Source organism: Danio rerio, chromosome 20 (assembly GCF_049306965.1).
Source record: "Danio rerio strain Tuebingen ecotype United States chromosome 20, GRCz12tu, whole genome shotgun sequence".
Taxonomy (NCBI): domain Eukaryota; kingdom Metazoa; phylum Chordata; class Actinopteri; order Cypriniformes; family Danionidae; genus Danio; species Danio rerio.
This window is the reverse complement of record NC_133195.1, coordinates 24,880,311-24,904,795: the sequence shown is the minus strand read 5'-3', so window position 1 is coordinate 24,904,795 and position 24,485 is coordinate 24,880,311. Positions and strand designations below refer to the sequence as shown.

Sequence of the window (24,485 nt, the reverse complement as noted above, 5' to 3'; positions counted from 1 at the left end):
ACAGTCTATTAATACTCAAATGAGAGGTAATTGGCATGTAGTTGAAATGTCATTTTTAGTCAACAAAATGTGCAATAGTGACCATCAATGGTGACCAGTCTTACCTAAATTATTTTGAAAATGGCAAATTCAGAAGGATTCCTCTGAGAGTTGGGTTTAAGCATAGAGTTGGAATAGGGGGTTAGAATATACAGTTTGAACAGTATAAAAACCATTGTCTATGGGAAGTCCAGATGAAGGCAGTTGTACAAGTGTGTGTGTTTGTCTACATTTAGCATTTTCCCTACTAAATTAGCCAGAAGTAAAAAAAAAAAAAAAATCTAGTTGACCTTTTGCTAGAGTTCATCTAGATTTGGACTGGAGGTTTTTAAGTGTTGTAGAGGATGAACTTTACAGTCGGGTTGCCCCAGGAAAGCCTGTTAGGTGATGTGGGAGCTTCTCAAGGTTTCGTCTCCAGCAGGAAAACCAGTGGGACAAAAAAGCCTCAGGCAGGAGCTATTCAACCTCGGCTAAGCGGGAGTCAGAAATGCCTGTTGTTCGGGAGAGAGCTGCTTTTGTGGGAGTGCTGGATGGATATGCTTGGATGCAGTGGGATGATGATAGATGGATGGATGGGCAAGGAAGAGAGAGAGAGAGAGAGAGAGAGAGACGGAGGGCTGTGAAAGCCAGTGGCAGGTTTACAAGGGATTACTTCCTGCAGAGTCTGCATTCTTTGATTTGAAATGGAGAGAAAGCTTCTTATAGCTTAAGAGCTTTACTACACTGCTCAGAACAACGCAGAAAAACAATAACACAACACGCATGAACACATACACACAGCAAAACACTGCTACAGTTTCAAAAGTGCAAAACAAATGAGTCGCGGTAAAGCGTTTTAGTGAGGATTATTCACACATCATTAAATACAAGAAATTATGACATAACTGTGAGGCATGTATTAAGTCATGTTGATGAGGTTTTACTGCTAATGAACTGTTTGTTGCATTTCCAGCAACACTGTGGTTTTGTCTCGATGTCAAAACCTTGTGCGATTTTTATTATTTCCATTGGGATTCTGGCTCAAGGGCTGAGACTAACATGAGATAGAGTGTGTTTTTCTGTGTTAACAGAATTGATCCTCAGGGATGAGCCGCGTGTATTGATTATCCGCTGATGCCTGAAACAGATTGTCTTCTTCACACGAATGCAGTGATTCCCAACAGAAACTAATCTCAGGGCTTAACAAGCTTAACATTTTTAAGTACTGTATAAAATAACCAAATTATGCTAATAAGTTTTTAAAATATTTGAATTGATTATTAAATAAATATTAATTTATGTAATGTCATGTATAGTAATGCTAAATCTATCTACAAATAATATTATTATTATTATTATCAAATAAAACAATTTAAATAAAATTAAATATTTAATACAATTACAATAAAATATGTTGTTAATATTAATTGTTTTTATTTATTTGTTTTTTGTAATTTATTTGCTCAAGTTTAACTAAGACTTTAACATTTTAAATTGTAATATATTTGCTGTAGTTTCTTTTTATTTTCTTATTTCAGTCAAATGTTGGTTAGTTTGAACTAGAGATCTGCGTGGGACTAAATTTTGAATCCTGATCCCGTCAGGTTTTAGTCCGGACCTGACCCATCCTGCTTATATTCAGCATTTGTTGTCCCGCTGCCCGACCCGCCCCATTTTCTACCCGCCGCGCCCGATCCTGCTAACGGGGAATGGTGGGGACAAAACCGAAAACCTCCCAGTGATACAGAGTCCAGATAGCCTATAACAAGCTGTCTGTATAAACACAAACACACACATAGACACACAGCACCAAGCAAGTGACACATAGACAGCACCAAGCTCTCTCTCCCTCATTTACGCACATACACACACACATAGACAGCAACAATCAAGCTGAACACAGCATCACGCTCTCTCATTCATACACATACTTACGCGTGCTTGCTCGCTCGGGAGTCAGGAGCGATTTTGTTAGACTGCCCGCTCCAGTTCAAATTACACCAAATTACCAACCGCTCCCCTGCTTTATTCGAAAAAAATTTCGGAATGCAGACCTCTAGTTTAAACCTTATTTTGTCATAGATTATTGCATTAATTAATCTTTTAAATACATTTTTATTCTAATGTTTTAAATTTATCTTAAAATATTAGATTTTTTAAATTAATTAATTAAATATTTTTATCGTTATTTTGTGTAAGTAATGTTCCCCTGGACCTCAGTTTGAAAATCCCTGCACCATACTATTTACGAGTATTACATAATATTATTATGCTTTGTTACAAATCGTTATTTATCCAAATTGTCTGTCATTTATCTTTTATGAGTCATTATTTAAAACATATCCTCATATCAAGATATCATCAATAATCAGCTAGAAAACTTACTATTCCTGCACCGCTATTAAAAGGGTCACATGTTGTGGAGTAGGGTTGATGGAGGAGTAGATGCACGTTTTCCATCTTGCTTGTTTCTGATGTCCGCTGTGTGTTGTTTTAATCTCCACAGAGAACACTGTTCCTCATGAACTCTTTACACCGCTGCTCATCGGTTTTGTAGCCGCAGCTGTTATCCTTGTTCTCATCCTGATCGTGCTGACCTACAAGTACATGCAGGTAAAATAGCATTCATTTCATAGTCTTTTGGCACAGGAAACACATGCTGACTCACTGAGGCACTTAAGTAATGAGATTAAATTGAATAGTTTTAATCCTCGCCATATTATAGCATTCAATACTGCAACATGTATTGTTGTTCTAGCGCAACCCATTTTGGGTTATTTGATATTGAACGTGATACTCGAATGCAGCGCAATTTACCTATCACACCTGGCTACACTCCCACACTTCAGGGGAATAGAAACAATACATGCTTAAGGAAATTATTTACTTAGTTTACTTAGTCAGGCCATAAGACCTGATGTTTATCTGCACAGTTTTGCACTGTTGCACAGAGGAACGACCACTGCAATTACTGTCCACACTTTTGTTTGAATAATTGATGTGTATTTACACTAAACTTTTATAGACTCCATAAACTGTAACTGAATCAAATGTAAAAGGTTGTCTCTACACATGTAAAGTGTTTAGACTGATCTTTGTGGATTTAAAAACTTAAAATGATATAAATAAAAAAAAAAAAAAAAAAAAAAAATATATATATATATATATATATATATATATATATATATATATATATATATATATATATATATATATATATATATAAAGAAATCCACAAAGTTCAGTCTAAATACTTCACCCGCACATATATAAATAGTACTGTCAATCAATTAAAAGAATTAACTAGTTAATTGCACTTTTTTTGAAAATTAATCACATTTACAGGACTGAAACTTTGGCTATTCAAATGTAAAATTAATGTAAACAAAAACTATTTAAATTCAAAATAGAATTGTTTGTTAGTATTTTTGATTAATTTGTAACACAGATTTATTTATGTAAACACCATACCCACAATAAACCATCAAGATCCTGGCTTTACAGCCATATTTATTACAGAAACAAAAACACAGGCATGTTAGTCCTCCTTTATACATTTAGCCAGTTGCTAAGACAGTCCAGTCTGTTGACATTATCGGGGGACAATGTGGACCTCTTTTTTGAATAATCTCACATAATCTCACGACAACTCGTAACTTTTTGATTTAGTGGCTATGGACAACGACGTTTTGGCAGGTTTGTTGCTAAGAACACACACACACACACACACACACACACACACACACACACACACACACACACACGTAGGACAGGGCAGCCGGATCGACTCCCTTCTGTTTCAACACGCATGATCGCGTTCATCAAATTTGCCTTAACTAAGCGTATGGCTGTATTTCACAAAGCTTTTGACACAACAACGCGAAGCAGACACTTGCGTTTATAGAGGAAAACACGTCAAACTTAATAAAACATTGGAGGGCGCATGCTGAAAGGCAGAGGAATGCGTGACTTCATCTGGCACTTCATTTACATGGACACCAATACTCTGGTTTTAATATGATAAAGATAACACTCTTATTAAGAGTCTACCATGTAATCAGCGATTTTTGATTACCTTAAAGGACCACTGAGTCATGAAATGTGGAGGTTTTTCTTTCCATTCGCCATGTGGTATCAAATTCCATTTAAACAGTCGAAAGGTAAAAATGAAACACGCAAAATTGCAAAAAAACTCTGGAGGAAATGCTGGAGAGCCTGGTGATGCTACATTAATTGTTTTATACTGAAACTTGCCTTTACAAAGTGCTTCCTAGGTCTTATCCATATATCTTTGCATGATAAACACACGTCGACCACAACAGAAAAAAAAACTGTAACTGCGTTAATTGCGTAATTTTTTTTAACGCGTTGAATATTTAAAATTAATCGCATTCGTTAACACACTAATTTAACTATATATATATATATATATATATATATATATATATATATATATAATTTTTAATTTTATTAATTAAATTTTATTTAATTATATATATATTTTAAATTTTTAAATTTAATTAATTTATCTTTTTTTTTGTTTGGGAACTAATGGGACAGTTACCCCTATCATGAAAACAACTGTATAATGAGGATAAAAAATTGTATAATCTGTCTTTCCAGTTCTTTTTTTGTTTGTTTGTAATTTGATTTAATTTAATTTTCCTTTTTACTTTGCATTGTTCGAAGGTTCACTTTACAATAAGGTTACATTAGTTTATGTTAGTTAATGCATTTGCTATCATGAATTAAGATTGGACAATACATGTTCAGCATTTATTAATCATAGATCAATATTTACTAATGCATTATTAAAATACAAATACTTTCTGTTAACATTAGTTGTTGCACTGTAATTCCAAAAAATAACAACAATACACAACTTTATTACCATTAGCTAACATAAAAAAACGAATAAACAAAGCAATAAATGTATATTTTATTGTTTCTTCATCATAATAAATATATTATCTGATGTTAAATAATACATTATTGTAAAGTGTTATCGTTACAATAAAGCTTAAAAAGCAGGTTATGTTTCTCTAGCAACATTAATCTTATTTTATCCCTCATTTCTCATTTCCATCTTCTACAGAAACCCAAATACCAAATCCAATGGAAAGTCATAGAGGGTATTCATGGAAACAACTATGTGTACATTGACCCCACTCAGCTTCCATACGACCACCAGTGGGAGTTTCCCAGAGATAAGCTGCGATTTGGTGAGTCTTTGAAAGTCTTCTTTAAAATGACTAAATCATATTCCAAACCACTTCTAGATATTGAAATATTTCTTTTGTTTGGAAAGGTTTATTGCTCCAGAAAAAATAAACACATTTCACACAGAACAAAGCTTGCTTCTTTTCACTGTTGGCTGTTGCCCAGTTTATGACACCGATAGCTGCCGCCTTCCCCGTGAAGGAATAGCTGTATCCGTCAACAAACAGGATCTAACAGGATCTAGCATATCCCACTTCCCCACAAGCCACACCTCTTTGATTCAAAAACAAGTTTATGTTCCAGTTGATAGCTGGTTTTGGATCAAGCCCCAATGACTGTAAACAAAAGTAAAACTGATGTGTGTGGGGACTGTATCAATATTCTCAATCAGATTTGCTTTCTTTCATTTCCAGGAAAAACTCTTGGATCTGGAGCATTTGGAAAGGTGGTGGAGGCAACGGCTTATGGGATGTCCAAAGCAGACACTGTGATGACGGTAGCTGTGAAGATGCTGAAACGTGAGTGAAAAGCAACGTAGAGTATGTTCAGAGTTTTGTGAAATACGAGTTGAATTGTTACAACAAGGCCTGTTTGACCAGCACGTTTATTTAAGCAAATGAGGCAGCGAGTAATGACACACCAGAAAGTACACAAACCTGCCTGATGAGAAGAGCAATGGTTAAACATTTGCAGTAACCCACAAATTTTGGTTCCCAGAACACTCTGGAATTGTTGGTTTATGCCTTTGAGCCATAATACCTTTAAATAAAACAAAGATTCACCGATCTGAATTACAATGTGTAAACTATTGTAAGAACCAAACATTTAGAATTATGATATCACAAAAACAGAAGAATTTTGAGGAACAAAGACAGATGAGAATTCAGAATTATCGGACTGGTTTTACCAGCAGGGCTTATTCTTAAAGTCGGCGTAAATCAGAAAGTAAGGTTGTCCTTTCGCTGTGAATTGACAAAAAAAACTGTATGATTTCGTCCATTGGGAACCAGTTGGATCATTGGAAGAAGGGCATTGCTAACAAAATGGAGGAAGATTGCTAAATGGGTGAAAACAGGGCAGAAACTTGATATACCCTGCCCCATGGGCATTCCATGGGACCAGAAGTGAAGAAAAATATTTTCAAGAGAGAGGGAAGGTTATGGTAGTCTCAGATTGGTTATTGTCAGACTCCTGTGTTGTGTCATGTGATCTTCCCCCATGTTTCTATGCTCCATGTGTGTTTATTTGTATCATGTGACCCCTTTGTTCTAGTTCCCGCCGTTTGTTAATGACCTATGAGTCTCACCTCTGTTCCTCCCCTGTGTGTCATCAGTTCCATTCTTTGTGTATTAATACTCCTTAGTTTAGTTTACTTCTGCGATCCTTTGCCATTCTGTGAGAGCCCAGGTGTGACAGGTATTTGATTAAATATTACAAGGACAAATATTTTTTTACAAAATTGTACATTGTTTATAATAACAACTACTATAAACGTAAAAATAAGGAGAGTAAATTTTGATTTCATGCCACCTTTAAGTCAAAATTAGGCCTTAAAATGACTTGACTAAGTGAAGTTTATTTATAAACTAATTTCGAGAGGATCACGTGCTCATGATTGCTTGCAGCCGGTCCTGCATTATTCAATTTATGATTCACGAATCAGATCATTCCTAAGCCACTATAAATACCCTACGTTCCATATAACAGCCATCTTCATTTTGAAGAATCCCCCTTCCACCCCTACTCCTCCTCCTTTCCTAGATGGGTGGCATGGGTGGCCCAGTGGTTAGCATTGTTGCCTCACAGCAAGAACATCACTGGTTCTAGTCCTTACCAAGCCAGCCAACGTTTCTGTGCAGAGTTTTCACTTTCTCCCTTTGCTCACGTGGGTTTATCTGGGTTCCCCGGGTTCCTTCCACCATCCAAAAACATGCAACTTAAGTCAATTGACTATTCCAAATCGGCACCATAGACATGCTCCTAGTAATTAGTTATCTCTTAAGGACAATCAATATCTGTTTCTTTAGCTACTACAGCAGGGGAGTTCTTGAGATCTACCTGAGCTCAAACTCCCCTCTCACGGCCCCGGGGTCCGCTCTATTTTAAGATTTGTTACATACAGTAGCTTGCAGTATCTTCTTCTGCCTAAATGGACAAATTATTTTTTGAGGTCACCTCATATTTTAGTTTCTAATCAAATCTATTGACCAATCAGGTTAAAATTATGTCAAATAATTCAAATGGTTGTCCTCTACTATCGGAAATGTGCTTTCTTTCAAGACCCAATTGCTTTATGGGCTTGAGTTCAACCACTCTCACTGGCAGAGCTGTGATAAAAACTAAATGCTATTGGCAGTTTTCTAGAAAGGGGAGGGGCTACTATATGCCCCACCTCTTTTTTATATTTCAGACATTGAGCAAAATATTCCATTTCCAAGCACTTCATGGGATTTTATGTCTGGTCTGTAAAACTAGGGGAATATAATTCTTGAGTTTGAGGGTTTTCAATTCTGAATTTATATATCTCAATTTAAATAATAATAATAATAATAATAATAATAATAATAATAATAATAATAATAATAAAAATCCGAACTGTGAAATAACTTTTCAAATATAAATAAATAAATAAATAAATAAAACGATCAGAAGATTGTACTGCACAATACCGGCATTTTTTGTAAAAAAAAATCCTTAATAAATATGCAATCGCAAGAAATGCAGTCAGACTTCTGAAAGAGATGTTGGCTATGAATACTGGCTTATTTTCTTGCAAAAATGTGTATAATAAAAATACATTTTTAGAAAACAAATTTGCAGGTTTGAAAAAAAAAAACTTTCAGAACTCTGACAGTTTCTTGCAGTTCTGAGATATTATTTAGCGAAAATTGCATAATGTATTTATTTAATCCTATAGCAGAAATGGAATTGCATTGATGTATTATAACAAAACTGTGTTTTATTTATTTATTTGTATTTATTTATTTTTTTGTATTATTCATGGTCTGTGTTTTTTTTTTTTTTTTTCCTATAGCGAGTGCCCATGCAACAGAGAAAGAGGCTCTGATGTCAGAGCTGAAGGTGCTTAGTTATCTTGGCAACCACATTAACATTGTCAACCTGCTTGGGGCATGCACTGTTGGAGGTGAGAGACCAACATTAAATATTATTTTTGCAGGTTTTTGCAGTGAATTGTGTGTTCTTCATTGCCAAACTGGTTTGTTGTGCAGGTCCAACTCTAGTTATAACAGAGTACTGCTGTTTCGGCGACCTGTTGAACTTCCTGCGCAGAAGGAGAGTATATTTCTACTACACAACACTAGGCGAAGATGCTTACTATAGAAATGTCATGATGCAGTCAGAACCAAAGTAAGTATCATAAGTATCATAACTGGTGAAGTTGAATAGCATGAAGATTCCTCCTGGATTCCCTAAAAAAATTATATTTGATCCCAGTGACAGCAGAAATGGATACATGACCATGAAGCCCTCTGTACTGGGAATCCTGTCCTCCGAAAACAGACGATCACTTAATAAAGGTTGGATTTATGTCTTGTGACTTCTTTACTTTAGGTCTTCTTGTCTTTTAACTTTTCATGTCATTTCATCTCTTGTTTCATCTCATTTCTTCTTAGTTCTCCAATTGTTGTCTTGTCTCTTTACTTTCTAAGAGTCTTCTCTTCAGCTCACCTTGTCTCATCTCTTTTTGTATTTTATTTTTGTCTTTAGTGTTCCTTGCACATTTCTCATCCCGTCTCAGCATGTTTTATGTCTTACTTGAATTTTTCACCCTTTAAGGGGATTCGTACAGTGATTCTGATGCCGTCAGTGAGATTCTGCAGGAAGACGGCTTGACTCTGGACACTGAGGATCTTCTCAGCTTCTCCTACCAAGTAGCCAAAGGGATGGATTTTCTAGCATCAAAAAACGTAAGTGTTTCTTTAGTGAATGTTTGGGAGGAGCCTAATCTTTCCTGTCAATCAATATTATACACAAGTGTGTATAAGCAGTGTACCAGCAACATCTCTTCTGGCATTCGGGTCCAGCCAATCCTGTGAAAAATGTCTAAAACAGATGAACTGCTGTTTTTAACTTTGACAATGAATTTTCGTAAAGCTGCTTTTATTATTGAGCTTTTTCCAAAACCTCCCAATCGCTGGTCTCCCAAGTAGAGAGAATATTTAGGATTGGGGCCACCCCTCTAGGCATCCTTCTGCAAATTCGCTAAGGTGCCGCCACTAACTTCGATCTTCTTCGCCTCCGTGTAGGCATCCATGTACCCCAGCTGTTTCAACTTCTCCATGCACTTCAGCTCATCTGGTTTCATCTGGAATATCTCCCATCACTTACATAAAAATGAGCTGTTAATAGGTTGTGGCATGTGCTTGCCATGTGTTGCTTGCAAATGTAACTTTTTTCTGCACATCCTTGGATTTAAATTGGAAATTGAATTTTCCATCCTTTTATTACTGGACTATTCACATTTTGGTTGCTTGGTAATTTACTTTTCGGGGGTTTAGCTTAGAGCTTAAATCAAATATTGGTTCGGAGCCACCAGAAAGCCAAGTTCTTTTCCATTGTGTTACAAGTTTTGTAAGTGTTAGGTCTTCTAAAATGACAAATTATTTGATTAATTACTTGCGCTCATGATATATTAAAACTTTCGTTCATCTTCAGAATACAATTCAAGAAGTTTTTGTTGAAATCCGAGAGCTTCCTCATCCTTCATAGACAGCGAGGTTTTTGACTTGTACAAAGAGTAGGAAAATGTTTGTAAAAAATCCTTAAAACACACCAAATGCCATCAGTAGTTCAGTCGTAATATAATAAATCTATAAGAATACTTTTGTGGACACATACAATAAAAATAACAACTTTATTCAAGCACTTCTTCTCCTCAGTGTCAGTATATTGTGCACATTCAAAACATCACCATCCATGACTTCATCTGTTTGAAAGAAAGCACAGGTGTATCTGAGGTAATATGCCAGCGGTGCGACATGTCAACACTCTTAATAATATTCATTCATTCATTTTGCTTATGCTTAGTCTCTATTTCAGAGGTCGCCACAGCGGAATGAACCACCAACTATTCCAGAATATGTTTTATGCAGCGTATTGAGAGTACATTCATGCACACACATTCACTATGGACAATTGGTTTATTCAATTCACTTATAGCACATGTCTTTGGACTGTGGGGGAAACCGTAGCACCCGTTGGAAACCCGTGCAAACATAGGGAGAACATGCAAACTCCACACAGAAATGCCAACTGGCTCTGCCAACTTAAACCAGCGACCTTCTTGCTGTGAGACGACAGTGCTAACCATTGAGTCACCATGCAGCCTACTCTTGATATTATTCCAGGTGAAATACTTAAGGTATATGGTTTGTTTTGAGAATGTTTTAGTACAATTCTGGACTTTGAACAAGTCTTAACCATCTGTGGAGAATGAGGCATCTCCTAGATTTCACCTAAAATATCCTTATTTGTGTTCCAAAGATAAACTAATAGCTCAAAGGTTTGGAATGATGTAGATGAGTAATTAATAACAGATTTAGAATTTTGTGTGAACTAACCCTTTAGCGGGCAACTTGTGAAATTAAGTTCTAAACAAGGAGGCTAGATAGGAGCCAGATCATTGAGTCCTATCACACAGTATATGTGCAGCTTCAATTCTTTTAGCATACCTCTACCTCCTATATTTCTCTTCCAATACGAAGGAAGGTCTAGCTCAAAACTTGAGCAGAACCTCGGGTTTGAGTGTCTTCCAAGGAACTCAAGCCAAGATTGCTTACCATTATCTACCGAGGCTCAATGGGCAGGTGAACTCGTTAATCATTTGTTTGTGCTCTGTCTCTCTAATGGATAGTGAGTTTTATATTCCGAGTGTTTGCAGTAATCCCATACCGCAGATCTTCTCGCTCTTCCTCTACAATGCCACAGGCTCACATTCCATTACCTCTGTCCAGTCAAGGATTGGGTTACGCCAGGTCACATACAAACCCACACATGTTGTCAGGCACATGCACACACTCATTCACTGAGGATCATGCCGAGAAATATCACATTTCCCCACTTGGTCAGCAGGTCCAGTATTCAGTTTAGTTGAAGAGCTCTAAATTAGTCACACCGAGTTTACTGTCAGCTCATTCATTTCAGCACCTCCGCGCTAACTTACATTTGGGAATGCGCAACGCTTCTCTGCTAATGAGGTTTTGAATTTTGGCACTGTTATTGTAAATACTTGGCACTTTGAATAGTCCTGACATTTGAAAGCAGATAGTTCATCCATAGATAACAGTTCAACCATCCTTTATTCTCCATACCATCTTCTATACTATCGAAATTAAAACTATTGAAATAACTCATGGTGACCAAGAGCTAAGAGCTAGATTTTCCAATAATCCTCAGTGGTGCTTTTTATAGCCCTTCCAGCCCACTGTTTTTATCTACAACAATCAATCAAAATAAAATAAAACACCCTGTACTACGATCAATTTAATTTTGTATGGGTGGTCCATCCTTGCTTCCTTTAACCCTTATGTACTGTTGGGGATGTTTTTATTCACTCTGGGATGATTTTATATCTAAATTTGGCCATAACTTATTCTGTATTTCAGCTAGCAGAATGAATTTTGGTGACATCTTATTTTGACACATATTTTGAGAAAATGCTTTTGAATTTTTTAAAAAAAAAACTCAGCGATACACTCTGGACAAATTTACTACCATTTTGTTATGTTCGGGATGAAAACATCCACTAAATTAAACTACTGTAAAAATGCATTTTTAGATATTTTTTTTATTTTTGCATGAATCTGTTTTAAACCTCATTCCTGATAGAAAAAAAAACAATAAAAAAACACTAAATTCTTTAGAAAATTACAGGATTTTTTATTTATAGGAACTTTTTATTTGCCAAATTCATAAATCATGTTACTAATTTGGTGGAAAAAAAACAAAATGACATATTTTCAATATAAAAAGTAATTGTTCACTGGATTTTTTTTTGTCAATAATTGCCTTTGACACATTGTTTTTGATAGATTTTCATTTTTTCCTCCCCTAATTTACTGTTGGTGGCTGTTTTTGCCTCATTGACTTTCATTATAACCACATTAGTTTGAAACCATGACACCAATGATGCATTTTTGATTGTTGGTGGTTTTTCCTGTTGGAAAGAGGTAAATTTAGTATTTTTTACTGCTGATGATCAGTTAGCTCTATTGACTTTTTAGATAGCCCTGTGCAAAAAAAGCTTACTTTCTGGATTATATATGAAGTATAACAGTAAATAAAAGTGTGTATGTGTGTCTGCGTGTGAGAGTGACCTTTACACACTTATTTTGATGTGTCTGAGAAAATCTAAATATGCATCTCAGCTTTCAGAACTACACGGAGTAAATAAAAACAAAGACTGTGTATTTATGCACCATCAAAAAAAGTCGATAAGGAAAACAGCCACCAACAGTAAATTAGAGAGAAATTTTAAAATCTAAAATTGCATCAAAGCCAATGTTGTTATTAGTTGTTCACATGTCCAAGACTGTGATAAAAGCTAAAAAAACAAATCCAGACGACAATTACTATTTATATTAAAAGTACACCCTTTTGTTTGTGTTTTTCAGCAAATCAGCAGAATCATTTGTGAATATGGCAATTAAAGAGTTAACATCCTATAATTTCCTAAACAAGTTAGTAGTTTTGATCAGGACTGAGGTTGATAAACAGATTTATGCAAAAAAATAAAAATAATTATATATATATATATATATATATATAAATCGAAAAAATATTTAACTCATGCATTTTTATGGCAGTTTAATTTAGTGGATGTTTTCATTCTTAACATACAGTAACAAAAGGGCAGTAAATCTGAACAGTGCACAAGGGTTAATGTCTGTGCTCTATTCCATAATATATTTGAGTGTATGTTGACTTGCATTTCTACATGAGTGTTTATTGTATGTGTGTGTGTTTTCAGTGTATTCACAGAGACCTGGCTGCCAGAAACATTCTCCTCACCCAAGGCAGAGTGGCCAAGATCTGTGACTTTGGACTAGCACGAGACATCACAACTGACTCAAACTATGTTGTCAAAGGCAATGTAAGTCATTACTTGTTCCTCAGAAACAACTTTAATCTACATTTTCCTGTGGATTTTCTCACTAGATTTTACATGTCATACGGTTAAGTAATTATGGGATTAAGTGAATGGCATGCAATCCAGATTGAAGACACTTCCTTGAAGTTAAAAGCATTTAATTGGCATTGGCATCAGGACTAAAGAGGGACTGTCAGCCCAACATAAGTTGCATCCCAAATGACAAACTGTACACTATGCAGGGTTGTGTGTGGGTTTTATCGGGTTAATATGTCATTCATCATTGGAGTATGAAAGCCCTGCCCTGACACCATGCAATTAAAATGTGACAGTTGAGTGCATTCCACACTTTGCTGCTTTTTGTTGTTGTTGTTATTGTTGTTGTTTAAATAAGTGTCTCATACAGAGCACATAATAATTTGAGATTTCTCAGTGAAACTGCACTACTTGCACTAAATGAAATGGAATAGAGCAAATGTGCATATTAGGGTAAAACTACAGCATATAGATTTGCATCAAGCAAGTGTTGCCATGTTGCCTTTAATGCCAAATACCTATTATTTCATTAATTAAATAAAATATATAATACAATAAAATGATTTCAATACTGACAACCTATTTAACATGAATAATAAGACAAAATTCATAATAGTGGATTATTGCTTTTTAATTTGTAATATTCATTCATTCATTTTCTTTTTGGCTTAGTTCCTTTATTAATCAGGGGTTACCATAGTGGATAGACCGCCAACTTATTCAGCACATGTTTTGCGCAGCGAATGCCCTTCCAGCTGCATCACTGGGAAATACCCATACACTCCCATTCACACACATACACTACAGACAATTCGGCTTACCCAATTCACCTATACCACATGTCTTTGGACTGTGGAGAAAACCGAAGCACCCGGAGGAAACTCACACCCGCACAGGGTGAACATGCAACCTCCACACAGAAATGCCAACTGACCCAGCCGAGGCTTGAACCTGTGACCTTCTTGCTGTGAGGCGACATTGCTACCCACTGTGTCACCATGCCCCTTATTTGTAATAATGATTTTTAAATTTGGTGAATTTAATTTAATTTAGTTTCTAAACGTTCGAATCAAACAAAATCGGCATTTTTTCAGGTTGCTCAAGCTAAAGCGCATTCGCACTCAAATGAAACGAGATCATGACACCAACCTCATTTATGGTGGTTCTACACATTATTATGCTCTAAATAATGCTTCGTCAGATCGTGCTGCTCTTCTGAAGTAATTCACAACTTGGTCTTGATGGTGAATCTCTTCCAGAAATGACAGCGACTCTATGATTACAAGTTTGTGGGCTTTTGAGTAGTCGCTGCTGTCATGAGACAGGACAGACTGTACCTCGCGTTCATTTCATACAGATTATTAAACCAAAAATCCTTCGTTTTCAAGTATAGTTGTTTAAAAGTACAAATTTCACGCTTTATTTAGATAAATTTCTTATGTCTGTGAAGCAAGTATTTGCTGAGATTCAAGTGTGTTTGTTGTGAAAGCACACGTCTGGACTGAGCTTTTCCCCCGTCCGTCAGTTTAAAATGATCAATGATTCATTTGCCATATTGACCGTTACACTCTTCCCCATTCAAAACTATACGAGTGACACATCTTGTGCATTCTATAGTCTTTGGTTTTATAAAGCAGATGTGTTTCCAGCCCCAACCCAGCACTGAGAGTACAACCCTCAGTGCTGGGAAACACCCACACACTCTCCCAATTACACACTAAAGTCAATTTAGTTTATCCAATATCCATAAACTAGAGCACCCGGAGGAAACCCACGCAAACATGCAAAAGAAAGGCAACCTTCTTGCTTTGAGGCAACTGTGCCAACCACTTAGCCACCTTAATGCCCCTCAATAGAATACATTTATTATAATTTATAACTATATTATAATCTTTATAATACAATAGATCCATTATAAATAGCACATCATAATCTGGAAACATAGACAAAACATATACTAAATACAAAATCTCTTTTTTTATCATCTCTAAAGCTGCTAAATAAATATCTTAAATCGTATCAGCATTCTGTTGTTGAATTTGAAGAAGGGTGCAGAATTCAGCCAATAAACTAATTTCAATCATGACAACTGTAATACATTAGCTTAGTTTATCTGGGCTCATTAGCTTGGATTTTTTTGGCCAATATTTGTTCATCCTTTCATATTTTTTTGTATTATTGTGGATGAGCTTTTTGTTTAAAGACAAATTTCTAACCCATTTTGGGACAGACAATAAAGCTTTTTGAATTTAATCAAATTAAACTTTTTTTGCCACAAGCCCCTGTAATTTATCCTGATACTCTATGTGTGTATATGTGTGTGAGAGAGATGGGTTTTATTCCAAGAGCACTTAGAAAGGAAATCCCCCTTAAAGCACTATGACCATATTCAGTATAAAATACAAGATCTTTTATCCATGTTGAGACATGCACTTTACCAGAATGTTAAATACTGTCAAGAGAGCCATGCAAAACAAGCTGAGAATAGGGTGATTTCTGCCATATCAAGACAGTTGATTTATTTTCCAGGATTTGCATTAACGAGAACACTAATGTTGCTATTGCTGGCTTCAACTACAGATACTCAATTTGCATCCAGGTTTTCATGGTGTAAACGAAGCCCAAAGCAACAAACAGTCATGACAAACATGGTTTACAGTTCAAGCCTTCATAGATATTTTTATTCTCTACATTTACAGTACTTAGAGCTTTAGTTTGAACACTTGAAATAATTAAGCCCTAGGTAAATTGAATACTATAATCATTTACCCCTTTTTTAACTGATTGCTGTCCTTCTAACAGATTACCGTGTTGATTTGTTTGTTTTGGGTGTGTCTCAATACACTCCCTATAGGTCATTAGTCAGTGCGCTTACCTGACAGCTATTTCTAGGGCTTCATTTCCATGAAATATCCAACCTATACCTGTACATAAAAGTCAGTAAAAACAGTGATTTATTTATTTATTTCAGTTTATTGTATACATTTAAAGGACCCTAAAATGAAAATTGTGTCATCACTCAATCTCCACTTGTTTCAAACCTCTTTGACTTCCTTTCTTCTATTGAAAACAAAAGAAAATCTTTAAAAGAATGCTGGAAACCAGTAACTATTGACTTACATAGTATTTCAGTATTCCTCCACCTATAGAAATTGATGTCAACTGGTTTCCGACTCAAAAGATCTTCTCTTGTGTTCAACAGAAAAGGTTTGGAACCACCGGCAGCACCTTTTAAGCACTGTGTGAAAGACCTCAAGTCATGTAACATCAATCTACAACTTGTTAATAACATCAAAACCACACGGTTGGAGTTTCCAAATGTGTGTTTTGATTGTAAACCGTTTCTATGGGAGTCACAGGAGAAATGTGTGATGCACTGCGTGTTTTTAAGCTGTCTGTGCTGTTAAGGAAGGAATGTGTGTAATGAGGGTTTTCTCTGCACAGGCTCGTCTCCCAGTAAAATGGATGTCCCCGGAGAGCATCTTTGAGTGTGTTTACACCTTTGAGAGTGACGTCTGGTCTTATGGCATCCTGCTGTGGGAGATCTTCTCTCTTGGTACGTTCAGCTCATCTCATAATAACAATATTATTATATGATAAACTGCTTGTTCATTCAACCATTGTGCTTTAAAAGGGAGTAGTCCATATCCAGGGATGCCTGTGGACTCTAAATTCTATAAGATGATCAAGGAAGGATATCGAATGGAGTCTCCGGAGTTTTCCCCAAGTGAAATGTAAGTTTGAGATGTGAGAAGTTCTGTAGGAAGATAATGACAAGATAATGAAACCATTTACATGCTACAAAAATGTTCCCAGACATACTGAAAAAAACATTGCTGTGTTGTTGTGTTTCAGGTACGATATCATGCACTCGTGCTGGGATGCCGACCCTGTCAAGAGACCCTCATTTAGCAAGATAGTGGAGAAGATCGAACAACAGATTTCAGACAGCACTAAACACGTAGGCTGCTTTCTTTATCTTCTCTTTTAGCTCTCAAAACTTTGTAAAAGTGCAAGGATTAATAACAAACTTGTTTTGTTTTCCAAAATAGTTTTTTAATACACAAACTATAAACTTTTACTATAAACTTGTTTAAAAGCAAATTTGCTTGTTATAGTTAACTTAAAACCATTTTTAAAACCATAAAGTGTCATCTCAAAAAATAATAATAATAAACCTGCTTTCTGCCAAGGAAATATTTCCCATTTTCATTCAGGTTAGTTAAAAAAAATAACAATGTAACCAAAATAAAAACTAAAATGTAAACAAATCAAAAATACACACATACTTGAGAATTTTTTCAGTACAAATGACAATAAAACGCAACAAAATAACGAAAACTTTAAAAATTAACATAACACTTTTTTTATGAATTTGTTTAAATACATTAAAAAATGCTGAATGGTTTGAAACATGATAACCATATCAAGCTTGTTATAGTTAAAAAGTCCTCTAGAGATTGTGCAGCACCATTGATGTGATCTAAGATCTGAAGAGTTGATGCCGACTACAGAGCACTTCTAAACGTCTCCATAATCCTGGACCAGGCTGTATCCTGAGCAGATTCTGTGTTGGTCATGGATTAGTTGAGAGCATGAGACCCCAAAAGAAAGGACCTGAAAGGACCCCAGTGACCCCGTGGGCCTGTCTGAACAACCGTCAGTGACCAACTCATACCTACAGCTTCTCCACGATGGACATCCAGCGTCTCCAGCCTTCAGCACTTAGACTGCAGCTCTGCACAAGAAGTTTGGTCAGTGGAGAAATGATCTCCCCCAACTGAGCCTGGTTTCTCTTGTTTTTTTTTTCCTTCACTTTCGTCAATTGGTGTAATTTGTTCCTCGCCACTGGGTTGCTTGGTTTGGGACTGCACATATATGGATTTGCTCTTCAGTGTTTGGACTTTCAGCATTGAAACTTAAACTACTCTGAAATAAACTAAAATTAAACTCCAATCATCGATCACTATATGGCGAATAAAGCCCGCCTTCTAAAACAGAAGCCAATTATTGATCTCTATATGGTGAAGAAACCCCACCTTCTAATACAGGAGCCAATCATTGATCGCTATAGGCTGACGATCCTCTGGGAGAGGTACTTGGACCAAACATGAGTTTCTGCAGATTTTGGGTGATTCAAACATTTAGAAATGAAACTAAAGAGTTAGATGTTGTTTAATTTTATTGGTGGTTCCTTACGCTTTGCAAGTAGTTTTGGAGAATTTGATGTTTCCCCATTTAAACAGAATGCCAGAGCATACTGCCCAAGAGACATTTCAAAGATGGCCGCAGAGTAAAATGACTTGTCTTAAAGGTCTTTGACTTTGACTAAACTTAAAACCATAAAATAATAATAATTATTATTATTTATTATATAAATGTAATGTTATAAAAAAATAATAAAGCATCGGATTTTTTCTCAAGAAAATGTTCTAATTTTTATTCAGTTTAGCTCAAAAATCTGAAACCAAAATAAAGACTAAAATATACGTTAATAAAAAATACACTGGTTTTAAAAAAGATAACAACTTAATTAGTCAAAATGTAACAATTGTAAAATAAAAACAGAAAAAGTTTAAAGTAAAAACAGTTTAAAGAAAAACAGAAGTCATTTCTGTATTTTTTCTGAAAATAAAGGTTTCTAAAAGTCATTTTTGGAGAATTAAGTAGTAAATAAAACAATATCTTCTCTTTTCTCATCAGATTTACTTAAACTTCAGCTCCAGGTTGCCAGCAGCACCAGGCCCCCGTGAGGAATCCAGTTCTCATGTCCATCGGCTAAACTCAGTGGGCAGTCACAGCACAGCCACTCAACCTCTGCTCTCCAGCAACGACGTCTTTTTGGATAGATCGAGTCCAAGTCACCCTGTAGTCTGAAAATCCACTCTCAGCAAAAAGCGTCATCTTCTAAGACTCTCTGCGTCATTGTAGCTGTCTGACATACGTGAGGACTTTGGTGAAAAACACTGATCGTAAATCTCAAGAGCTGTCCGGCTCTTTCCACCTTTCTTGCAGACTGTGTATATAAGAAAGGACAGTGATGGTGTGCTTTCCTATTACCATTTCATGCATTCTTTGGAACTGTGGGACACTGAGTTTTCAAGAAAGCTAATAATCAATGCTGGCATCATTCCATGGTACTATATCTCCAACGCGGATCTGCAGGAGAACTGAACTCGTTTTCTATAAAATCCCTTCATTACTTGGGATGTATAAACCTAATAATGCTTCTTTTTGCTAGTCGTCGAGTCTTTACACATGACAAAGTCAAAAGTCGGAGACAAGATCAAATCACGATGAGAACTTTGGAAATTCGACGTCATTTTGACATGATCTTTTAGCTGAAAATGCATTATATCGCACCTTTAACACTCGTGTGTTGAATATGACTCACTGAGTGTCAGTAGTAAAAGTGTAAATCGCTGTTATTTTCATATCGAATTTATCATTTCTGCTCAAAAATGAAAATATCCAACACATATAAGGCTACGTTATCTGGAAATGTATGTATAAGCAGCAATAAGTCCGCATTGTAACTTTGACAGCATGATCATGCGCAAGCCAAAAAACAAGCTACTTGATGCATGTTGCGTTGGGGCTAGTATTTTGTCTGTTGGCAGCTGAATCTGTAAGTTTATGTTTCGATAGACTAAATTAAGGCACAATTCATTTCACTGTCAGGAAAGGTGTTGAGACAGGTAGAGGCAATTCATCACAGCTCATCATTTACTCAGTGATATTTTGGTTACATAGCAGTATTATGTTATTGGCTTGTGTTGTCTTCTTTTTTTTTTCCTTTCAACATGGAAACGTAATTTGGGACAGCAAAATGATCCAGTCAAGTGGTAATTCAACCTTAAGGCATCAAACTTTTAGACAGTGTTTCTTTTAGGGATCACTTTAAACCGTTTCTGTCACTTCTACAAGGAAAATATCTGGTAAAAAAAAATACTGGTTTCATTTGTACGGCTCGGTTTAAAGTAGTTTTAAATAGGACGTGGTTCCTTAATGGTGGAAGATCAGGTTGCTTCTGTAGCATCAGTTCTGTTCTTTATTCCACAACAATCAGAGTGAAAACATATTTTTTTGAAACTGGAAGGCATAGCAAGTAGTGCTCTTTTGTACATTTGTAAATGTTTCGCTAGCTCTTTTTATTTTTTGCATGAAAAAGTAAGGTGGGGGATGATTGGTTTTAAGTAAAGACACCTCTTAAGTTACAGTACGTTTATGCAACAATGACCACGTTTACATGGACATCAATAATTTAAATATTTGCTTTAATCTGCAGAAGACAATAATATGATTAAAGTGTAACCCGAGTTGCTTTTTCAACGTTCGTTTCATGATCCCGTTTTACATGTTATAGCACATAATTCGATTAACGTTATTGCGTCACCACGCTGTTCAGGTTTCCTCCATAGTTTCATGCAATTTGGAGTATTTCATTTTTAAGTTGTCGACTTTAACTGCAGTTTGGCACTTACACTTTAGGAACATGTCATGCATACCCCCATGACAAACGAGATATTGGATGCGAGTATGAACTGCTGGAAGAGTGTTGTTTTAACTGAATTTGTTACCGCATTTCGCAATGCAGGTGTCTGTGGTCCTTCAATGACTTGGTAGGCGCAGAGAATAGTGTCAAACAGCCGTGTGTGTTTAGACCATTCTGTCACAAAATGCGGTGAAAATCCTACATGACGATAATAGTTTAAGTTGTTTACATGTATGTATGCATTTAAATAATGCGACTAAAATCGGCATACTCTTCGTACTACTCTGTACTGCACCTCAATAATATGACTAAAATCGGCATACTCCACGTCGTATTTCGATTTATGTTTAATTCGATGATGACCTTAATCGGATTAAATGAATTAAAAATCGATGTTTACATGGTAGACTCTTAATCAGAGTATTGTCTTAATCATATTAAAATCAGGTTGTTGGTGTCCATGTAAACATACTCATGTTTTTCACCTGTGTATTTGAAAACTTTCACTAATGACAATGTTGTCAACATGGTTCCTGAGGAAACAATTGCTAAACAACACTGTATTATGCTTGCCAGTTGGCAACGAAACAAAACACTACAGCTCTGTTCACATACAGCTCTGTAGTGTTTCTTGGTGTTGTTTTTTTTAGATTGTCAGTCACTCACAAATAGATAAATGATATCTGGACTGATTAGTGGGCGACATCATCATTTTTGCAAAATCACGTTTTTTGTTTTGTTGTTATTAAAAGTTGGCATTTCCAGACTGCTGATTTTTGCTAAATTTTGTGTAAACATTACGTAATTACATTATGTAACTACTTTACCTAATTACATAATGTAATTACATTACGGTAACCGGCGATATTGTAATCGTGATTAAGGGTGCTTTCACATCTGTGATTCGATTTATTTGGTTGGGCAGCAAATAATACGTTGTAGTTTTTTTTTTTCTGCAGTTTTTTTTTACACCACGCTGATTGCTCTTTTCCGAAAGTTTAAACAATCCAGAATGCAGCCATGTGACCACATTCACATCACTCGCCATATGTCATTGAACGTATTTCCTAAACTCCATATTCCTATGGGAACTTCGAGAGTAAACAGAGTAGGAAAATTTGGCTGAAATGACTTGCCCAATCATACTCCGCACAACTACGGCAGGTGGTTTAGTCCAAAAATGAACGGTATGTTTTTCAGTTGGGTCTGTTTGAGTTCAGATCATATTCTCAGCTCATAGAACAGTTCCAGTGTTCATTTGAAAGCATAACTGGACCACCTCTTTAAACCAGTCTGTATACTTTTTGGTCAGATTTTGGTGTGCACTTGACTGTGGTTACTGCGATACAACCCAGTTAAATGAGGCTAGTGTAAAAGCACCCTTAAACAATAACTATCATTTTATTTTTTGTTGTTTGTTTGTTTGCTTGGTCACACTTTATTTTGATGGCATATTTGTTGAATTTGACTTACATTACATCTGCATGCCAACTAATTTTCATTAGATTATATGTAAACTGTTAGTTTGGGGAGTGGGTTGGGGTTAGGGTTAGTGTAAGTTGACATGTACTTGCAAAGTTTCTTATAGTCAGTTAAATGTCTGTTAAAGAAGCAGTATCAGCAAATAGTAAGCAGACAGACTACTAATACTCAAATAGACCATCAAAAAAAAGTGTTTTATAATTGGCTGAATATATATTCAAAAGTTAAAATTTTGGACCAGCAGTGGGGCCAAGTTGGAGTACTTACTCTGGTCCCTCGGGCTCTGCGCTGGTTGTGGAAATTCTAAATTGAATCAAAACAATCCATAACAATTGGCTTGAGATTGGCAAGCAAATTTCGGGACATTGCAACCTGCAGAACCTGGTTAGTTAAAAAAAAAAAAAAAAAAGTTAGAAAAAGTAAAAAGTAGTTCAGGCAATGTATGGCCAAAATACCTAAATCATGCTCCATTTTCATTTCATTGTTGTGTAAACGTACTCTGAGGTTGTGCGGTCTCTCTGCGTTCTTGTGTTTGCGGAAATGGCGGGTTATTGTTTCCTACAGACTTGACTCAGTTACTCTTCTACACCAACTGTTGTGCCTGAAACGTTATCTCTGCTCTTTAGCCAATGAGAATCATGCTGCCGATGGTTGAGCCAATAGAAAGCTGCCGCTGGGGTGTAGAAACGGGTGCCAATGGCTTCTTGCTCTATGTAGGAATAGCCGACGAAGGATCTGCCAATAGAAAGGTGGCTTTCAGATGGAGGACACACACACACAAAAAGAGCGGCTTTCTGTTACTTAGATGAGCCAATCGGATTCTCATTCCATTGCCAAAGGGAAAAGGGCAGAGTATGCTTTTGAATATGAGCAATGACTGAGTCGAGCTGAGCAAACATCAGTAGTCCAGGCACTCAGTCAGGAGCTCGTTTCCCAGGTCTCCCTCTGTTCTTTGTGTCCAGCTGCTTCCTCCGCCGGATGTCTCACTTCCACAAAGTCAGCCGGGGAGATCTTATTCAGACTGTCTCCCATCTCCACGCCACACTGGGACATTGTTCCTGTTAGGCACTGGCTCTTGCTTCCATTTGCGCTAATGTGTTTTGCGTGTCTGCATGAGTGTGTGAATGTGTAAATGCAGGTCATTTGCTGTTAAAATAGCTGAGCACTGATGGATCCTCCAGTAGAAGGACTGTAGTTAATGAATTTCAGATTTGTCTGAAGTCAAATGCTGAAGCCGCTGCATACATACCATCACTATTTGCTCTTTTCTTTATGTAAATAATATATATATATATATGTGTATGTATATGTAAATCATATTGTTGCTTCTTATTTTATTACCATGGTACGTTCTCTCATGTGCTGCAAAGACTTTGTTTTGTATGTTACGGTTTGTCAATTCCATTTAAGTTTACTTGATCATCTTCTGTTATCGTCTTGCCTCTTGATTCATTTCTTCATAAGTGCAGTTTTCAGACACACGGCAGGTACAGCTGGTTATACATTTAATCCATTTACATTATATTCGCCGTTGCTTTTCTGTTTCAGTATTTTCGGTGGTGTCTGAATGAACGATGCCAGGAGGAGTATACGTGAAAACTAAACGCAGACGGTCCAGGACTCCCATTTGTGACCGCTACAGTTCTCATACGCATTTTTCTATAATTGAAAGGTGTTTTGCCCCTGAGAAGATTGTTTGTTTAATGTATTTTATTGTATATTTATTTTACAGTTTTTATTTTTAAGACAAATGTGCAAATCCTGTGTGTAGCTCTTGTTACTTCAGTATGTAAATAAATAACTGAAACCATGAGCCTTGTAATCATTGAGGTCTTTAGCTTGAAGCTTTTATTGGCCATCTGGAGGAAGATTATAGGTGTTCTTAAAAGAAAAGCAGACCACTGCTCTGCGTTATTTTGAAAACAACATGTCATGTGAGGAAAAGAGTGGACCAATTGTGATTTCGAACTGGGTCAAAGGGAAGAAAAATAGGTTTGTTGGTGGAATCAAAATTAGAGAACAATGCTGGAAAACTTGATTTTGTTTTTTATCAGAAATGTATCCATCCGTCTAAAAGGATTCACATTGTTGCTACAACTTACTAGTAAAAAAGTGCATTACAAA

General features: G+C 36.1%; 1 protein-coding gene across 6 annotated transcripts in view; it reads left to right on the top strand.

Annotated features, from left to right (window-relative positions):
* kita (KIT proto-oncogene, receptor tyrosine kinase a) overlaps positions 1–24,171 on the top strand; it is a 101,741-nt gene extending 77,570 nt beyond the window's left edge. For 5 of the 6 annotated variants that reach the window (XM_073932141.1, XM_073932140.1, XM_073932139.1 and 2 more), the window contains 12 exons: positions 2,525–2,631; positions 5,114–5,240; positions 5,652–5,756; positions 8,273–8,383; positions 8,469–8,607; positions 8,695–8,777; positions 9,037–9,167; positions 13,229–13,351; positions 16,829–16,940; positions 17,019–17,118; positions 17,240–17,345; positions 19,088–24,171. In XM_073932141.1, coding sequence (XP_073788242.1) covers positions 2,525–2,631; positions 5,114–5,240; positions 5,652–5,756; positions 8,273–8,383; positions 8,469–8,607; positions 8,695–8,777; positions 9,037–9,167; positions 13,229–13,351; positions 16,829–16,940; positions 17,019–17,118; positions 17,240–17,345; positions 19,088–19,261 — 1,418 coding nt within the window. In that variant the 3' untranslated portion in view covers positions 19,262–24,171. 6 annotated transcript variants of the gene reach the window in all.
* Positions 24,172–24,485: the final 314 nt, after the last annotated feature.